Genomic DNA, 20,240 nt, shown 5'->3' on the forward strand with positions numbered 1-20,240 from the left:
CTAGGATGTCATTAAACCAGTGTTTGTTGCCTCACCCACTCTCAGTCTCTTAACGTTACACCTGTAATTTTTCTTTCCATAGCTCGCTGTGTTGGCCCCAACTTAAGCTGAAGCCATGTGCTCGCGATGAAAGTTGCAGAGTACTGAAATTGGTTGATCTCAAACATGTTTTGATTTCACAAGTTCATTTAACTGAAAATTTAGCATAATGGTGTTCCACTGTATACAGCTGCTTGCCTCCAGCTCTGGCACTTACAACTTCCATACATTTTAGAGCAATACACATAGGCCTACGCGACAGCGTCACCGCTAGCAAGAGACCTTGCTTATGCCAATATGCATACCCCTAAAAGACAGCACAAAAGGCAAACTGCTTTCCATTAATTGGACCAGTCAAGCCAGTCCACTAGGGCCATCGATCAGAATTTAATGCACCAGCACCTTGCAAAGTAACAAGTCACATTCTTAAACTTTACACGCGAGCTAGCGCCTCTTGTTCAAAACATGTTTTGCCCAACACAAGTACAAAGCCCATTATTCCCGCAGTAACCACTCAAAAATAAACATGTTTTGACTGCTCCCCGAATGATTATAAATATGAAACCTTAAAGTGATCTGGTGCTGCCAAGCATGCTTACAACCTACTTTCAGAGGAAACCAGCTTCAATGACCAACCTCAAGAAGAGACATGCAAGGCTACGGACGCCACTCGTATCATTTTATTGGCAATTCGAAAAACAGAGAAAAAACAGATGAGGTTACACTATTCGCATGATTACACTTTGCATCACACACTAAATGTTTTGCCGTGCCCTGTTAGAACCCGGCAAGAGTACGGGTGCTGTCACAAACTCTGCTACCTCGGTGAGAAAAAGGGACAGTTGTACAAGCAGCGAGCAGTTTATGCCAATTTTCTCCAACAGACTAATGCTGGAGTGAAAAATTTAGAGGACCTAGTTACTCAACAAATGCGAGATGCAGGTTAAAATGCCTTTGCTTGTGCTTAGCAGCACAAGCACAGAATGTGAGGGGGGGCAGACGCCAATAAATTCCGCCAGCAGAACACCGTCCTCTTGCCCAATCTACAGTCACAGCGACAAACAGGCGATTATACACAGACTGATTATTTTCTCCTAAAAAGATCCTGACACACTCACATCAACAGCATTAAAAACTACAAGATATGGGGGACATAACCAACCTACCATTTTCGAGAGAGCAAGTGAGACTTTTACATTTTCCGAGGCAGTGGCCCGCAGAGCCACTTTCGCCCATTTTTTTTCCCCCTTTTTCACGCAATTTTCACTTTTCTTTTTTACCCACTAAGGTGTAAATTGCTGTCTTTCTCCTCCTGCTTTTCTCACCGACTTTGTCATTCTGAATTCACTGTAAAACAATGGCAGCAGGACAAATGGGCATGAGGGAAGGGAAGACCCGTTAAAGAGCAAACGAGACTAATGTTTACAAAAACAAAAAAACAAAGACCACAATTGCAGAAAGCAAGGAGAAAAACGTAGAACACAATAGGACAAGTTGACGTGGCAGGCAATACACTACAACATGCTTCTCTCGCCACTGCTGCTAGCGACGCAGTGGGAGGCTCAATAGCCAGATGGTGGCAAAAAAAATAACACAAGAGTTTAATCTTCCATGTGCTGCCAATACAAACAGAATCAGCAATCGCAAAATAAAGAGACCGACTGACCACTGGGTCCTTTCTTTTAAAGATCAAAATGCATTTCAAAGCAGAGAAGGAGGGAAGGTGGCAGGTGCGAGTGTTTCACAAAGCCTGGAGGAGTTTGGGTAAGAGATCCATGTTGTCATGAACACACACACACACCTGCAAGCTCGTGCCACATATGGCAATACAGATGCCGAAAGCGTGGGCAAGGGAAAAAAGAAGGAAAGAACGAACCAAATGAAGCAACTCATGAACCGTACCACAGGCAACGTACACATCAAGTGGTGCCCGAATGGGAAGGTCGAGCCAGTCAGCATGCTTACAAGACACTCGCTCGACCACCATGGATAGCAGCACAAGCTCAACAGCAGTCGTCTTCCCAACTTCCAAATGCAAAAACAAAGGGGGGGAGGACGTAATATGAGGAAGTAAACCGCCATAACGGAAGCAGAATGGATGGCAAACTCGCCCCAAATTAATGACGTCAAACAGGGAATACAAAAATTCACAAACTATAATTTCGCTCATATTTTCACCGGCACACGGCTTCTCAACGATGAATAGCCACATTAAGGATACCGAATTCATTTCAAAATAAACAACAAACAAAAAATTAATGTACACAGCGCATAACTGGGGAAAAGCGACACGCTATTCCGAAGTACAGAGCATCGACCTTTTTTCCACTCTGGACGCAACGACCCTACAAAGAGCAAACACTGCGAGACAAGCTGCCACGGCACGCAACTTAAGACAAAAAAAAAAACAAGGAGGTCTGACCACAACACAACACCTTTCAGCAAGACGAGACGTGCACAAAAACAACTAACAACCAAGGTTTAGAAATGCAAAAGCCGAAACAAAAACAAAAATCCTGCACGCCTTTGCAAGAAACACACTTGCTTTATCACTCAGAATGATGTGAATGACTGCTAGGGAGGTGAAAGGATACCATACACACACCGGAGGGGGGAAAAAAAAACGCATAGAGGAAGCGCGCCATGTCTAGTTGCCACAAGAAAGGTGGTGGTGGTGCGAGTTTCAATTTCAATGTTCTTTTTCCGTGTCAGGAATAAAGAAAAGTTATGAGGAGACTCGATGAACACAACATGACTGCATTAAAAAAGCCAAGTGCGGTGAGAACTAAAGGCTACACGCATGAGAGGGCCTGGAAGAAGGCATTCAGACACCCGCACAATGGAAGAGGCCTGGACAACTTGGGGCCATGCTTTTAAGACCGAGTGAGGCTCTGGAATTTTTCCCGTTTTGCAAAATAAGATAAAAAGCCGATGCATATCCATATAAAAAGGGGGGTGGGACCACCAGAGAAACAAGCACCTGCAGGAGCCAGCGCCAGCCATCCATTCGGGAACCCAGAAAAAGCAGAAGGTTCGGCCCTTTATATTCATCACACCCATGTCCTTAAAATGCAAAGTAAAATGAAAATAAAGACCACTCTGATGAGAGATGAAAATGTGATGAGCAATGACAGCCAACCAGATAACTGAGGGGATACGACAACATGCGCAAGCACTGACCAGCAGCCATTCCAGATGGTCACCCGTGTGAACTGCAGTGCAAGGTCACCAGCCACAAATAACCCAGGAGGTACACACAGACTTGCAGAACTTCCATCTCACATTTGGGTTTGCGGCCTCGAGGGCTCCGCTTGTGCGCAGCTAGCAAGCTTGCACTGCGGCCCACACAGAGGCTCGCACAAAGTGCCAGGCTTCGCTACAGTGCCGGAGAAGAGAGAACGAAGAAAAAAACGAATTGCCCCACGTGGGAGGTAGGGGGCCATCATCATGCTGGTTGGAAGTGTTGAGGCCGTAATAGCAAAAGGAGAAAAACCAGAAAACGCTCCCACAACGCGGGAGTGAAATGGGGGAGAACGGTGCTACCCACTAAGACGCTGGGGGGAAGCGGCCAAAGGGCGAAAGCGGCGCATGAACTTTGCTGGCACTGTTTATATACACTCCCCTCTGCAGAGGGTGCCACCAGCTCGCCCGGGGACAGACCCGCACGGCAGCCACGGTGGCACCAAGTGGGGGAGGGCCTGGACAGGAAGGGACGACCACGCTCCCTAGTCATAAATAAAATGACCCACAAAACCAGACAAAGAGTTATGTACACCAAACACACGCGGCGACAACCGACACGCCAGGCCACAAACCAGGGAGGTTCCTCCATCCAGAGACCAAATACTGCACCCTTCTTGGTAATTTTAAGTCCAAAACGTTCCACGAGCCGAGAACATGCTTCGTCCCCCCATTTTTTTTTCTTCTTCTTCCACTGGAGGGACTGATAGGAGGTGCCGCACGTAAACCACAGCCGTTTTTCCTTCTTTTTTTTGCTTCAGAACCCACCCTTTTTTTCTCCGGAGCCGCCGAGAGCCCTGCAGGGTCCCAGTGGCGGTAGCGGCAGCTACAGCACGAAAACCGCACTACCACACGCGGCACTGCACATCCACCACTGAGGCACACAGGAAGTCTTGCTGGACGACAAACGCGCACAAGCCGCAGGGTCTCCCAGCGGCAGCCACATCGTCCCCCAATCGTGCGGCACCTGTCGAACGGGTCGCCGTGCATCAATGCTTGCGTAGGACATCTTTTGCAGTCGCCCCGAAGGGTGGGCCCGGCGAGGCACCCTCCGGAGCTCGAGGAACCCCCACCCCAACACCAATGAAGGAGTGTCCACTCCGTGCCTTTTTCCACTTTCCAGATGCGCCAGATGAGAGAAAATAAAAGAGTCCCCACGTTTTATCTCTTCGTGTTTGTTTTTTCTTTTTGACGCAAGTCTTTTCCGGTTGTCGCCGTTACATCCACTGATGCCATGGCAGATAGGCGGAGGAGGCGTCCTGGCACCAAATGGATGGCGCTCGTTGTGACGCCGGCGTCGTGATGGCATCAGCGACGGTGTGCACTTCACCGTCGATGGCGGTGGGCTTCACCACAGCCCACCGGGCTTTCTCTTCGTGTGTGTGCGCGTGTCCATGCATGCACTGGGCGAGGCTTTGGTCGGGCGGTGCCGAGGGTGCCACGGAAAAGCCCAGGCACACCGGAGGCCCGCGAGTGCGGCAGAGGAACTTTTTTTTTTTGCTTCTTCTCCAAACAAACCCAGACACAATGTATAGCTCAGAGACGGGGCACCACATCAGCTGCCAAGATGGCGAAAAGTTAGCGCGTGGAGGCGAGGTAGAAGGGGAGAGATAAGCACAAGACTAGTTGCCTCGGAGTACGGGGACAACTGCACCACGGGGAATCCAGAGACTGTTCTCAATGCACAATCGTGTACCTATTGGCAGATTTCCAAAAACTAAGAACTGTGGGAGAGAGGGGAGTGTGGACAAGCCACGGGGAGTTAAGCATGGGGTGCACAGAGCACTACTACACTGCGGGGGAATCAGCTCCAAGACCTTCCCACTGAAAGAAAAACCTTTTTTCCTTTTTTTTTTTTCAGCCATGGAAGCACACACAAGCACACCGATCAGACTGCAGTTTTGCATAGTAAGTCAAACTATCTTTTTTCCTTGGGTAAGGGGAAGGAGAGAGGGAGGACGGGGTGGAAAAGGCAAGCTCACATTTTTCAGCATGGGAGGACCGACAACCGGATGAACAATTTTCTCCACTCACACACATTTTCTTCAGGCAAGCCCCGTCTCCAAAAGAATGCACAGGCCATACACGGGCATCTACAAGGTGTGCTCACACTCACTACACTCATTAGGCCTACAGCACGTTAACTCAAGACGACGACCAGAACCCACTTGTGACATCGAATCAGGGACAGCTCTCGGTGCACAAACCTGATACACACCAGAATACACACACTTCCTATGCATTTAGAGAAGACAGAAGGAGAGGGGAAGAAACGAAAGCAAACTGGGAAAAAAAATCTACAGGGAGGCAAAACAGCTACACCCCACACTTGAGATGCAGGAACGAAAGGAGGAGGACAGGGTCGTACTGGCACACCCGAGATACCCACTGCTGTGCACCCACACAGAGGCCACAACAGCGGTTTACGAGTGCAGCAAAGGAAAAGGCAAGGAGTGAACAGAGGTGGAACAAGGGGCAGGGACCAGAAGGATCACTCTACCAAAGAAAAGGGGCTACTGGGGCACGGGAAGGAAGGGGGAGAAAGAGAGGCGCACCTCGAAGACACTAGGTGCTCCAGGCCCCAAAAGCGCATACACGCTCAAAATGCACACTCTTCGCCACAAAAATGGGGGATGCAGGTGCACTCATCACACAACCGCATGTCTGCGTGTACATCTGCTCAAAAAACTAGAGCTCCGCCTGCCGGCCGCGCACGCCGGGAGCATAGCCCGAGCCACCAAAGTCCATTCTGCTTGCTACTCATCAGCGGGCACTCCCGGGTGCGACGGCACGGCAGCCAGCGGGGGGCGGCACACGCGCGCTCACCCCCGCAAGTCCCCGGGTCGACCGCAACGCTCCGTGATCTTCAGTCGGTCACGCGTTCCATAAAGAAAAAAATCTGGAAAGGGGTGGGGGCGGGTATATAGGAGGGGGAAAATCAGCAGTCCTGCGCGTCAGTCGCTCGACCACGTCGCTGAGGGGCCGGCCACTCTGTGTAAGGCTACCCACTGGCGTCCCAAGGGCGAGGGCTGGGACTGGGGTTGGGCCTCGGGGGTGGCAAGGGGGGGAGGATAGGGGCGCACCAGAAACCGTCCCACTGGCCTGGCGGCCGCTCATCGCACAAACAGCGTCCTTCACCGTGTGTGTGTGTTCGTGTGTCTGTGTGCGTACGTGTGTGTCAACCACATATGTCTGTGTCAAGCACCACAAGCCTGGGCAAGGGAGGAAGGGAAGGGTAAAGCAGGGGAGAGAGGCACGCTTGCTAGCACGGACAGCGTGGGAACGGGCTTTCTCCAACTCCAGCAGCGCCGACACCCGCTCGTCCCACAGGAAGAAGATGCAGCAGGGCAGAGGGGAATATGCGAGGAGACAGCCCAAGACAGCAGGGAGGGGAAGGCAGCGGAAATGGGTGAAGCACTCATCATCCAGCCATGCAGCGCAGTGCTCCTGCCCGCAAAGCGGCAGATCACCACACATTTCCAGGCAGCAAGTGGAGAATACACACAGCATCAACCGCCACGCCTACACTGTTTGAACTGCTGAACTCGTCGCCACACGGCATACACAAGCTTTTAATAATTCTATTGTCGCAAACAAACTATATTAATTTCAAGCTCTGAATGTAGAAGACCTTGGTGTTAGGCAACGAATCCGGTGCAGCATGTGCACAAGGTTGCTTCATATTCCTGAGGGCACAATTTGGTAAAACGTACAATCCTTTTTCCAAATGGGCGCGCGTAAGGAAACAGAGATCAATAAAACAAAGTTCCACAGTTCTGCACGCACTTAACACACAAATGTCCGCTCATTAAACAGAAAATATTTTTTGCACACAATGACCGACACACAACATAAAAAGCGAAATCAGCAAGACTTATTGCGAGAGAAAAGGCAAACAACCACTCAGCACTGCAAGCAAAGGGAAAAGAACAGGCAACTGTCAGCAAAACTACAACACTGCTGTCAAAAGTACACCAACATCGAAAGAGAGCTGGTAAGAAACAGAGAATGAACAAATACCAACAACACACACTGCAACCTGCATCCCCCGACAATGACCGTCAACAACACTTCTTAAAAAAAAAATACCAAACGCATCTCCAAGAGATGATGAAAAAAAAAAGAAAAAGACGTCCGACACGCACGGGTCACAGATGACAGAAAAAAAAATGTGTGACGTAGGCGGTCTCGCAGGCCAGACGGAAAACATACCATCTGGGTAGCTGCGCAACTGTGTTTACGAACACAAAAAAAAAAAATAAAAGGTAAAGTAACTCCTTGGGTTTCTCATCAATTCCGCTCTTCATAGCCACTCAACGTCAGTATGTTTTGTCTGCTTTGCTACTTCAAGTTCCTGTGGGAGAGTATTCTTCATATTCGCAGATGTCGCGGATCAAGCCGTACCATGCAACAACAATTCCTCTTCTGGATGTGCTGCTCTCTTGCAAGAAGTTGCCTCGATGTTGGGAGCAAAGAGAAAGAGTGAGAGAGAGAGAGAGAGAATGAGAAAGGGGGGGAAAAACAGGGCGCAAGAGGGGGGGGGGGGGGTTTCAGGGAGTCGCCCAAGGAGCCGACGACGTCGTGGTGATGCATTCAAAGACACTGCTGCTCTCTCTCTCAAGTCAACAAAGAACAGGACTAGAAGGAAAACAGTACCCTGCAGGAGATGAGGGGGGGAGTGGGGGCAGCAGCGTGGGGCGCACCTCTTCCCGGAGTCGGCCGCTTCCTGTACACTTCTCACATTTTGCATAAACACCCGTCTATCCTGGCTCCGATTCCCCAGAGGCCACCCCGACTGGATCAGGGGGCTGGCCGGGTCCTCCGGAAGCGTGAAAGCGGCAACAACCATCCGAAAGGCCAAATGCAACGCGAACCCGTCAATTTCAGGACTACACAAGGCAGTGACTTGAGCCACCGCAAGTTGCCACTAGTCGTTACAAAGTCGATTCCCCCGGATGCGGTAAAAAGAACCCCATCCCTAGTAAAAGGCACTGACAAGAGAGCTCTCCAATGTCTGAGGCATGACACGTGCATGCAAGCGGGTCCGAGCGCAGGGGCGCACCCAACACCAAGCTGCCCTGGACGGGATTGCTAAGCTAGGTGGGCCTGCTGTGCAAGTGCCAGGGAGGCAGTGGAAATGGGTTGGAGGTGAAAAGGACGCACTTTCACAAACAAGGCTGTGCCGGTGGTCGATGAGCCTTCTCTGGTGGCATTTTTAAGAGTGCAGAGACACGGGGGAGGCCTAATATTTGAATTCTTTCCACCTCTGGTACACAAACCTGATAACCTGTTTCTCTCCATTGTTTGAGCCACATAAGTGGGGGGTCGGTCGGAGGTTTGCCAATGGATGCCACCGCCACAGCATGTCTTGGAAGCTCGCCCCTTGGAACAAGGCCTTGGGAAAGGCGGAGGAGAAGAAAGCAGAAAAAAAACAAGGGGGACACTGAAAGGAGATGAAAACAAGGGAGGAGAAGGACTGCAAGAGCGAATGAGAGGTAGGCTGAGACAGCGAGGTAGATGAATCTAAAAAACCTGAGCCGGCAGTACTGACCGGCGGCGGCATGATGCGCCGAAGCGCGAGACATGTCTGCCTGCTCTTTCCGTTTTCCCGTTTTCTGCTGCTCTTGGAAAGGGTTTACACTCGAACGCGAGCCAGTGCGGTTACAAACGCAGTTTTCCTGGCGGCTGGCTGCAAGACAGCACAGCCAGCGGGCGCGAAAAGTCCTCAGGGCGACGACGCGTCGGCCGAAGACATTGGGCGTGTTCAGGGGTCAGGGGTGTCAGGTGGTCAGGGGCAATAGGGTCCGGTGGTGGTGGGAGGGCAGCAGCGCACTGCTGGAAGACGCCGGACTCCACCTGCGAAGGAAGAGGCACCTCAGCAAGGCAATATGCGGCAGCTTTCTGCGCCACTGCAGGCACACACGTCCCGGGCGACCGACAGTGTCGCTGACCAAGCAGATGACAGGGCCAAAATGACCGTAAGCCCGAGACTGCCAGGGTGAGAGAGACTCTCGAGCCACTGAAGCCAGCAAAAGTAGCTGGCTTTCAGTCCTGACGGGAAGCACAAAGCAGCTCCCGTGGGCACACATGAACAGGCACCAAGGTTTCAGGCCTCAAATGCTGCTTCGTCCGCAATTTCAATGTCGAAAGCCTGCAACGCCCATTTCATGCAGACAATTTCAAATTGGCAACAGATGCAAGGACATCCCAAGAACCTCAAACTGCACCAAACCCTAAGCAGTCAGGTTGCTGAAGTTGACTTCCAAGAGGTTCAGCAATCCTACACGAGCAAATAGCCTGCAAACTTCGTCAAAAAATTTACAAGAATGAAGTGTTCTCTGAAGTAATCTTAAAGGCTTCCAGAACTACAGCTACTATTTCAGCCATGCTATAGCTGTGCTCCGAGTGAGCAGGCATTTCTTTGTTTTTGTATTTTTTTTTACAGCTCTGACAGCACCGAAATTCTTTCAGCAGCAGTGCTTTTGTACAGAGGCTATCTTGCTTCTGTAAGACAGGTCACTACTATAGACCAGAATATGATACTCGTGCACCAGGACCAGTTCACGCGTACTCTCAAGCCCAGGCAACAGGCGCCATCTTCCGCCGGGCTGCCAAAACGCTGCTAAGTGCCATTGTGCCATGCACAACAAGCGAGCCTTGTAACCTCTCAGAGTGCTAAAACATGTCCGTGTCATCCACCAGGAAGTACAAGAAGTCATCTGGGCACCACTGCGATGTCCATGCATGCATTAACAGCCAAAGGAAAAGAAGCAGCTGGGTTGTGGAGCACTGAGTGCAATGTGTACGACATGTGTCGAGAGCTCTGCCACTGCGGAGTGTTCAGCCTGCACCTTTTATCATCGGGCGTAAAAAATGCTAACCTGCACCAAATATGGATCGCTGAGGTGCATAGAACGAAATACGAGGCAAGTACTAAAGTACGAGTAAGTACTGAGCTTGAAACGGTCGGCCTAACTGCGTGGCCATCTCAATACGTTTAGCAATCAGTGACCGTGTCATGGGAACATGCTGGTATGCTCGAAGCACTTGAAACAGGGTGAATAAACGTTTCCTTTGTGGACTTGGAAGCCTGTTTTCTTGCGCTCTGCCGCTCTCCTCCTGGGGAGGTTGCGTGCGCCATAGCGATGCGCATGCAGCCCGAAGCTACAGAGTTGATTTCCTGCGCTTACTCATTAGCAACATCAATTTATGCGGCCACGCTGAAATAGCGCGGTGGCTTGCAGTATGACCGATAGAATCCTATGAATCTGACAAAGTGGGGCGATCCTCCGTGAGCCCATTCTGGGCGCTGGAATCGGATCGCATTTCTAGCTCGAGTGCTATGTTACGTGGGAAACGCTGTGTCAGAGTTTCCCGAATTATCATATACCCCGGATTTTGGGACATCGCGCCTACACACGTTTGGAATTCGTAGCTCGCAAAAGTTGCCAGCCTCAGAGGGTTTGAGATAGTGACTTGTGACAAAACCCTATCAAACCTGCTATCTGCACAAAGGGCAAGCATGCAGATGAACAGTTTGTAGCAATGCTCGCTGCATTATTGAACACTGCCTCATCGTTCAGTTTGGTTTTATGGGATTTGACGTCCCAAAACGGCTCGGGCCATGAGGGATGACTCATCGTTTAGCGGACTTCTAACAACACATGGTTTGAAGAAACCGGATGTGAAGTTCTTGCACACACTGGAGGCATTTGCCCCGGTGGTGGACAAGGGGGCAGCAAAACCCATCGCCAGTGGACACAACGACCTCCCTGAAAGTCGCAGGATAATAAACTCGATCATAGCAAGTCACGTCTCCAATTACGGCGTCATGCAGCGCTTACATAGTGCCGTATAGCCGCCGCTCCCATTCAACAGATGGCGCCACAGCGCTTTCAAAATGGCGGCGCTCAAATTTGTTTCGTGCTCTGGTCTATAGGGAGGGCTACAGCTACAGCTATGTGATGACACACTGCACCACCAAACTAACTTTTCAGCCCACTGTGGAAAACAGGCAACGGACTGGCACATCTCACTGAGCCAGTGGGACTGACTGGCAATCAGAATATGACAGGTATGACATAGCAAGCACTGAAATAACTCAAGGAGGTGGTGTTAGAAGCACCTAGAAGAATGAAATTAACTCAATGGACCACATGGTGAGGAACTCCATCCCCTGAGCACAGTATTCACCCATTTTTTGCTTCATCATACCTACCCAAGGATGAACTGCAGCCCAGCACCCCCCCCCCCCTCCCCCCCCCCCCCCCCCCCACAAGACTATGCCACCAGCAACCACCCTGGCATACCGTGCTGTTCAGACTATGCACCACACACGGCAAATTCCAAGTAACTCTCAGAGCCTGTTGAATAGTCTGCATGTACAATCAGGAGACCAATAATAAGTGAAAAAGAGAATGAGGGCATAACCAGCTGCAATCTCAGGCAACATAGTTGATAGGTAATGCATTTGACCGCCAACAACATGCCGAGAATGAAGCTCCACCGGCTTCGCTAACTAGCCGCAAGCTCAGGTTAACATGTTTTCATTAGGAGTTAACTGAGCACCACGGCCGCAACCCACATCATATGCCCAAGCAACCCTGTATTTCTCCAAGATCGGGCAAGCATTAAAAACCCCTACACAAACAGGAGGCACACAGGGAATTTTTTTTAGTGAATATGCTCAAGGTCCTAAGTGAACGGCAACGTGTCAACATGCCCTTTGTCATGCACGGATTGTGCCATAGCCTACAAATAGAAGCCACACAGACTGCAGTGGCGCCACATTAGGCCACATCTCAGCTATAGCTGTAATGAACATGTTACTATACATGAGCACTGTGTCAAACACTACCCTGCAAGTTCCTGCCAGCCAAAACAAATGCTGACGTGCCTTGCCACGGTAGGTATAATGTTACTACCTTAGTGCAAACCAACCTCGCTTTATATAGTTACCCTATACAGGCAGTCCTCTCCTAACTTCAGACAACTGAACACTTATTTCTTCAACAATTATGACAAACATAGCCCAAGACCTGAACTAGTGCAAACACATGAGGATCAAACACAAACCATAACACAATGACCCCAAATGAAGTTCATGGGGCCATCCTCAAACCAGCACCAGCCGCACATGGCAATGCGAAGGCAAGAGGGGGCAACATGTACGGGGCGTGGGTGAGGCTAGCCTTCCAAAATCACCAGCATCGTGTCCTAAATGACACACCACAGTTTTCCGTAATTTAAATCTAGCAACTTCACGCATCACTAAAGCATTAATTCCTCTGAACATGAACTTGTACTGCAATTAAGCCTGTTCTGTACGTGAGTCAGTCACTTCTGCACTCCAAGCTTTACCATCTTGTGACCCCTGTCCTTACACATATCTGCGACACTTATGGTTTGCTATCACAGCCATTGCATTGTTGTGCAAGCCATTACAGCAGGTGAGTGGACTAGCAAGAAGAGCACTGTTACAATGCCAAAAAAAAAAGAACTACTAACAAAAGTGCACAGAACACTTCACTACAAACAACACACTTAAGTTTGCACTGGGAAAGGAGAGAAGCAAAGGAGACGCTTTAATCAGCTCAGGACGAGGCTTTGCTACCAACACTGAGCAGCACATGCCAGTGTACAGGCAAGCCTCTGAGTACCGACTTGAAATGTAGTTTTGGCAAGCCCTTGCAAAACTGTCCCACCCCTCACTCGAACCGAGCGTCCACAGTAATTTCAGACCTGAACATCCCGAAAAATTTTACAGGACTTTAATTACTGTTCTTTCTCCTTTCAGAGCTTTCTGCTCATAGGAGACTTCAGCAACAGCAGTATTCTACCTTCCCGCAAACAAATACGGGAATGGTACAATAATTTCAAGAAGTTGCTTCAGCATAACTACAGGAGAGCAAAACTTCGAAGAAAGCTGAGTAACGGCGCCCCAGTTTTCAGTGAATGCGTGGACGATGCGTTCTTCGAGCGGGAAAGAACGGCAGGACGGGCCGTTAGTAACCGGCTTCTCTCTGAAGAGGCTGTCCGAATAGCCAGCAACATGCAGCTGGGAAACTTCGCAGCTTCCAGCCATTACATAAGTCGATGGAAGCAGCGGTTCGGCGTGTCAATGCGCCGTTCTACGAACGAGAGCCAGAAGACGCCCGAAGAGTATTCAGAGGCAGCAAATGCCTTTCGGTCTGCCGCAGACTCCCTGCGACGGTGCAACGGCTACACGTTGTACAACATCGCCAATATGGACCAGACGATGGTCCGTATAGACAACCCAGCCAACAGGACAAAAAACGTGGTCGGCGAAGGCACCATACGGATCGCAAACACTGGATGTGCCCGACGAGGCTTCACGGTTTGCCTAGCCGCACGCGCCACCGGCCACAAGTTCCCGGCCTTCGTTATTTTCAAGGAACAAACCGGGAAAATTCCAGCCAGGGTCTTCGCGAGCCTTCGCATACCAGGTGAGGATGATTCTTTTTTTCAAATGGGCGAGGAATCGCGATGTCACTCAGTTCGTTCGATCAAAACGCTGAATTTTTTTTCTTTTATTCGTAGCAAATGTTCGTCTCACCGCCACAAAAAATGGCTGGATGACATCAGAAAAGATGCAGGAGTGGCTGTCGAGAATCTGGGGCCCAAAAGTCGATGACGTGCGCCGCTTACTGGTACTGGACCAGGCGCCCATCCATAAAACAGAAGCTGCCAAGAATGCTTTCGAGGAGCGCGATACCGATGTGCTCTATGTGTCTGCGGGGTGCACGAGCATCCTGCAGCCGGCTGACATTTATTGGAACAAGCCTTTCAAGTCCACCCTACGGCGTTTGTGGGAAGAATATATGCGCGAAGAAGAGAGGACAATCAAAGGAAACCTGAAGAAGCCGTCGCGCCAGCATGTTCTTGATTTTGTTGCCGAGGCATGGGCTGCTGTACCTGAGGAGACTGTGGCACGCTCCTTCAAGGGATGCGGAATTACTAACGCATTCGATGGCTCGGAGGACGGCGACCTGCATGGCCGATTGGCAGAGTTGGAGCCGTGGCACCAGAAGACCGGGGTGCGCTTCGAGCGGAATGTTGTGAACTTTTTTTTGCGACTGACTCGGAGGATTCTTTTGACGGTTTCGAGAGTAATTGACCTAGCAATCTTTCGCTCAATAAAGTTCATGTTGCTCGAGCTAAATAAGATTTTAAACCCGTGTGCACGGCGTTTTTTTTTTCCTGGCGGAAAAATGTCGCCGCCATCTTGAATTTTGGCGCTGTTCCGGGATAGCGCCCCCCCCCCCTACTATGCCAGTGATTTCAACTTGCTGGAGAGGGTGCGCTTGCTCGGAATTTTACGGTAACTACATATAATCAATACCCAACTAGTCAATATCAGACATGGCATGTAGTCATCCACTCAGCTTGAAAGCACTGGTTTGAATGAAAACTGCAACTTCCCCCATCCAATGCCACAAAAGTAAAACAGAGATCGGGAGCGGTGGACAAACTCCTTTCCAGTGCACTCCAGCAGTGGAAGTGCATGCCGATAGCAAGGGTCCAACGGACACATCCGGAAGTTTCAATGTTCGCCTTATCACCGGCAGAGCCATGCTGCTTCCATCAGGGCTCGCCAGGAGCGCCCTCAATGCTTCATTCATGGTTTTATCGTTGGCCCACATCGTGCCGAAAGGGTTGCTCTTTGGCAGCCTGCACATTCTGCTCAGTCACGAATGCAACCACTTTGAGAGTGCTGGCTCACGCATGCCTGCCGCAGTCGGCGTTTCGCTTTGCTGTTATTCTTCAACCACCAAATAGCAGCGCACCATTGATAAATCCTTGCAAGAAGCATAAAAAAGGACTCTGAAAAGGGGCTCTCCATAAAGGTGCAATGTTCCTCGGATGGTAAAGGACGCCACTTCATGAATATCCTCCAGCAAGAACTCGTTTTTATGCGTTTTGTAGAAGCTATCAGCAGTCAAAATTTGACTTTCAGCATTTTTGCACCTTTTCTTCTCTTCTCGTCACTTTTTTCACACTTAAAGGTTGGCGCCCGTTCGCCAGCCCAACCAACTCGGCCCCATGCTGGCTGCGGATCGATGCACGCGGGAATTCCCTGTGGGGCGGAGTCTCGTGACCCACCGGAGCGACGCAGCAGAGCAGCCGCAGCCAAGGTAGCTGCATAACAATCTGAAAGAATCTAAGCAATAGCAAATCTCTGAACAGAAATACGCAGGGTCGCGAGACGGAGGAGAGCGCGAAAGCATGAAAAAGTCACCGCAAAGGACTCGCCAACTTTCACGCGCGACTGTGGCTTCTCTGCTGCGTGTAGAAGTGTATTATTTCGCTCAAGTGTTCATTACGAAAGAATACAGTGGCTGAGCGAGTTTTATGTACTCTCCTCAGAAGGTGTTTCAGAGCATGTTTAAAGGCCCCTCTAACGAACACAGATGGAAGCGGCATGGCTGAACCAGTGCCAATGGTAAGCCAAGCACCAAATCGGTCCACCGGACCTTCACTGCCCGCATGCGCTCATAGGCCATGCTGGAAAGCAGCTTCGAGACTACTCGCATGCTCTTGCTTTGTTTTTGGTGCACCTGTACTGTAAGCAACAAGAGTGAATAGGAAGTGCATTCTGTGGGAAAAAAAAAACAACAAAAAAACAAATTCTTGTGTGGCCTTAAGACCCAATCGCATGGAACTGCACCAGGCCAGGGGAAAGCTTGTACCCATTGTATCATCGGTGGGTATACCTGGCGGCACTGGGGATCAAACCTCGCACCTCTCGATAAAAATTGACGAGCTGACATACTATCAGGCCAAGTGGTTTAATTTTCATTAATTTTCTGCGACACTGCAAGAGCCCACAGGGCTATGCATTATCAAAATGATGCAATGCCGCTCAGACTACGTCGGGGATTTCATTAATGATTTTCTCAGCGATGCAATCACCTCTGAGCAATGATAAAATGGCAGTGTACCTGAAGGGTAACCTACCCGTCTAGTGCCACTTCCCGTTTTTCCCTTTAGAGGCAGCCTTGGCTATTTGTATCAAGTCATCTCTTAGACTCGGCAACTTTTTTAGAATACAACTTCCTCCCACTAAACACACACTTTTGTCAAGCCCAAATTCTACCATGCTGTTCAGCAGGAAGCCTCCCTACCCAACTGGTTTCATGACTGTGCATGATTTAATCCATGGTTTCACCACATTCCCCCCACAAATCAAGTAAAGCCTTCAATCAGGTGCGAAGGAAAACAGCCTGCAACGGAGGAAAGGAGAAGGTGCAGTCACACGCATTCCCTCTAGTCATGAAAGGTGACGACAGCTGCGAGAACAGAAACACAGCGCCGCTCGACCTGGACAGGTGCAAGAGAGTGGTGCGCCCCCTACCTTCAGAGGGCGGAGAGGACGGCTCCTCCAGGCACGACGACGGTGGGCTTGTCTCCCCCGGCCGGAGGTGCGCCGCCAAGGGCGCACATGGCCGAGGAGCCGCTGCTGGGTCCGGCCCCCTGTGGTGGGGGTGGGGCCGCCGCCCCGCTGGGCAACATGCCCTTCAGGCCCCCCATGCTCTGTATGCTGGCCTGGATGTTGGTCAGGCTGCGCGGCGGCACCATGGTGGGCGGTGGGGAACCGGGTGACGAGGCCTGGCCGGGCTGCTGCTGCTGCCCCGGCTGTTGCTGCTGCTGCTGCTGTTGTTGCTGCTGCTGCTGCTGCTGTTGGGCCTGTGCCTGAGCCTGAGCCTGGGCCTGAGCCTGAGCCTGCTGGGCCTGCGCCTGGGCGGCCTGTGCCGCCTGGGACGTGCCCAGAGCCAGGTGGCTCGGCCCCAGCGTCAGGTGGCTGGGGTGGTTCCCCGCTGGTCCCGTCGCGCCGTTCTTGGGCACGTGGGTGGCCATGTGGCATTCGAGGCTCGACTTCATCACGAACGACTTGCCGCACATGCCGCAGAAGTAGGGCTTGTCGAGGGACGGCGGCCGCAGGTGAATCTTCATGTGGGTCTTCATATTGCCCTTCTGAGTGAACCCCTTGCCACAGATTTGGCAGGTGTGAAGCTTCTCGCCCGAGTGGGAACGCATGTGAGTCTTCATATTGCCCTTCTGGGTGAACCCCTTGCCGCAGACCTCGCAGGCGTACGGCTTGCGGCCCATGTGGCTGTTCATGTGGTACTCGAGGCTGAGCTTCTGCGAGAAGCTCTTGTGGCACACCTCGCAGGCAAAGGGCTTGACGCCCTCGTGGGCCATCACGTGGGTCTTGAGGTTGCCCTTGAGGGTGAACCGCTTGCCGCACACCTCGCACGCATACGGCTTTTCCCCGTAGTGGGTCGCCAAATGAGTCTTCATATTGCCCTTCTGGGTGAATCCGCGCCCGCAGATCTCGCAGCGGAACGGCCGGGCCCCCGTGTGCGAGTTCATGTGTGTCTTGAGGTTGCCCTTCTGCGTGAACCGCTTGCCGCACACCTCGCACCCAAAGGGCTTCTCGCCCAGGTGCAGCGTGTGGTGGTAGTCCAAGCTCGACCTCTGAGTGAATCCCTTGCCGCACACGTCGCAGTTGTACGGTTTCTCACCAGAATGACAGTACATATGACTCTTCAGATTCCCTTTCTGCGTGAAGACTCTTCCACAGATTTCGCACGGAAACTCGCCCCGCTTGGCGGGCGCCTTGGGCTGTGGCTGAGCGGCTGCTGCTGCGGAGTGGGGCTGGGGGCCCGGCTGCTGCTGCTGTTGGGGCCCCTGCTGCTGCTGCTGAGGCGGCTGTGGCGGCGGAGCGCCCGGCTGCTGCTGCTGCTGGTGCGGCACCGGGCTGCTCTGCGTGCTCACACTGTGCACGCTGTTGGCGGCCGCCGCGGCTGCGGCCGCCGCCGCGGCCGCGGCCGACACCGCGTGCGAGCCGCCGTGGTGGGCGCTGCCACCGGCGGCGTTGGCCACGCAGAGCGCGTTCGGAGGGGGACCCGGGGCGGACGAGGCATTGGCGCTGTTCTCCCTGGGGCCGGTCTCGCCGTACAGCATAGACTCCTTCTCCAAATTGTAGAAGTTGAACAGCCGGTGGGCTGACGTGAAGAGCGGGATCTGGGTGGGCAGCCCCGATGAGAAACCGAAGGTTGGGTCCATTGTTTACATCTTGCCGCGGACGGCTACTCGAGCGACGGCCCCGGCCCGGCCGAGACAAAGGGCGAGCGGCCGCGGAGCGACTCGGCGGCTGGCAAAGTCCACGATGAGGGCCGCCCCGGCGCTGTTGGGCCTTCCATCAACCCCGGCGCGGCGAGGGCCTCACGAGAAAACGTCCATGGAGCGGCGTTTGAAAAAAGGGCGCCCGGGATGGGACGCGATCAAACAAACAAATTTCAAGCGGAAACAATAAAAAGAACCTGCTCATTTCGCTGGGCCGCCCGACGATCCGCCGCTCTCCCTGCACCACCGGCGTCCGAGTTGGCCCGGGGATGCCCAGAAATAGCTTTGGGCAGACCCGTTACCCCTAAAAATTTGCCCTAATGCTGTCAGCTGTCAAGAAAGGAAAGCCGAATGGAGCCTGGAAAAAATGGCCTTCTGGTGGCCGAAAGCAAACACATACAAAAAGAAAAAAACATAGCCAAATTTTTTTCTCCACTCCTTGCGACCTGATCGGACTCGCCGCAAAACTCGCCCAGCGCGAGCTAGGGCGGCTCGCACACGCGTTAAACGCCAATAATTACTTTTTTGTATTTTTCAAAAAAAATAAAAAAAACGAAGGTGGTCCGTTAAAAAACAAGATGGCTCACTGCCGCTGGCTTCTTTTTTTAGGGCTCACAGTTCCATCGTGCGCAGCACTGCGAAGTCCTTCGGGCTCTCCGTCACCTCCTTCGGTTTGAATGAAGTTTCGCGCTGGACTCCGGCAAAGACAAAACTATTTACACACGTCCATCCAAGGAACAAAGAAAAAAACGCAATATGCGATGTCAACGATCCATTTGATCGGCGCCAGGGTTGCCAGTTATTTTTGCGGGCGGTAGCGGCGGCGGAAGAAAAAAAATGCGCGTCTTTGTTGTTGCCAGACCCGAAAGAAAAACCAGCGCTGCCTTATCGCGCGCGAGCAAAAGCAAAAGTGTTTTCGCTCCACGCACTCATGCCTGCGTGCCGAAGGGGGCCCGGCAAGTTGATATCGACGACAAAGAACTCGCTACAATTAGAGGTTCTCGCGAGAAAGCGAGACAAAACGCGTTTTTTTTTAACGAAAAACGACGGGATCGGTGTGTTTGGCCAGGCCGGCGAGAGGTGGCACGGCCTGCGCAAAGAGGCGGGGAGGGTTTGAGGGGTGTGGAATGAAAGGAAGGAAAGCAAGCGGGGGCAGAGAAAAAAATGTGGAGAGGCTTTCCGCGAGAGAAGGAAAGAAACTCCCGACGGCTTTTGCCACGGATGCAAGCAGCTTTCGAAGAGGGCGAGAGATGAGCGAGGGATTTGCGCGAGCGAAATAGCTGAAAGTCTGGAGCTGCCGCTCCTGCTGCTGCTGGCATCGACGTGGGCAATCTCGGATTGAGCAGCTTACCGAGGCGCCGTCAGCGCTGACAGACGCCGGCGCCCGCGGGCAAGAAATGCCGCGAACGGGCGGGGTGGCGTCGCTGGGCGCGCTTTTTTCGCTGATGGATTAAAAGCCGATGGTGGCACCTATAACTAAGCACGTGGGCATGCAAAAGAATGCACGTCGACGTAACAATCGTCGCAATGAATCAAGCTGAGGCGGCAGGTGCGGTAAATAATCACTGCGAATTGACAGCACAGTGCGGGGACACTACCGATTTATTTCATGCTATCGAATGCTGTTCGCAAATTCCTATACGCCCAGCAAAGCGGAAAGTTGGGCAAGTTGGATAACGTTCATGATGTAAAAAATAGCGCACAGGGAACACACGGGACGGAAAGTAAACGACGCAGACAAGCGCTATACGCCGCTGCGACCACCAGAACAGTATACCTCTCATCATGTACGGTAATATATCGCGCACATT

The 20,240-nt window shown here is 51.8% G+C and overlaps 1 protein-coding gene across 1 annotated transcript; it reads right to left on the minus strand.

Moving 5' to 3' along the window:
* Positions 1–697: 697 nt before the first annotated feature.
* LOC149362868 (uncharacterized) lies at positions 698–19,264 on the minus strand. Its single transcript, XM_089573286.1, has 2 exons — positions 16,655–19,264; positions 698–9,135 (listed from the first exon to the last, which is right to left on the minus strand). Exon 1 carries the CDS (start codon positions 18,367–18,369, stop codon positions 16,657–16,659), a length of 1,713 nt encoding a protein of 570 aa, XP_089429412.1. The 5' UTR covers positions 18,370–19,264; the 3' UTR covers positions 698–9,135; positions 16,655–16,656.
* Between the last annotated feature and the right edge of the window lie 976 nt (positions 19,265–20,240).

This window comes from Amblyomma mixtum, chromosome 2 (assembly GCF_055824585.1).
Source record: "Amblyomma mixtum isolate Tamu chromosome 2, ASM5582458v1, whole genome shotgun sequence".
NCBI lineage: Eukaryota > Metazoa > Arthropoda > Arachnida > Ixodida > Ixodidae > Amblyomma > Amblyomma mixtum.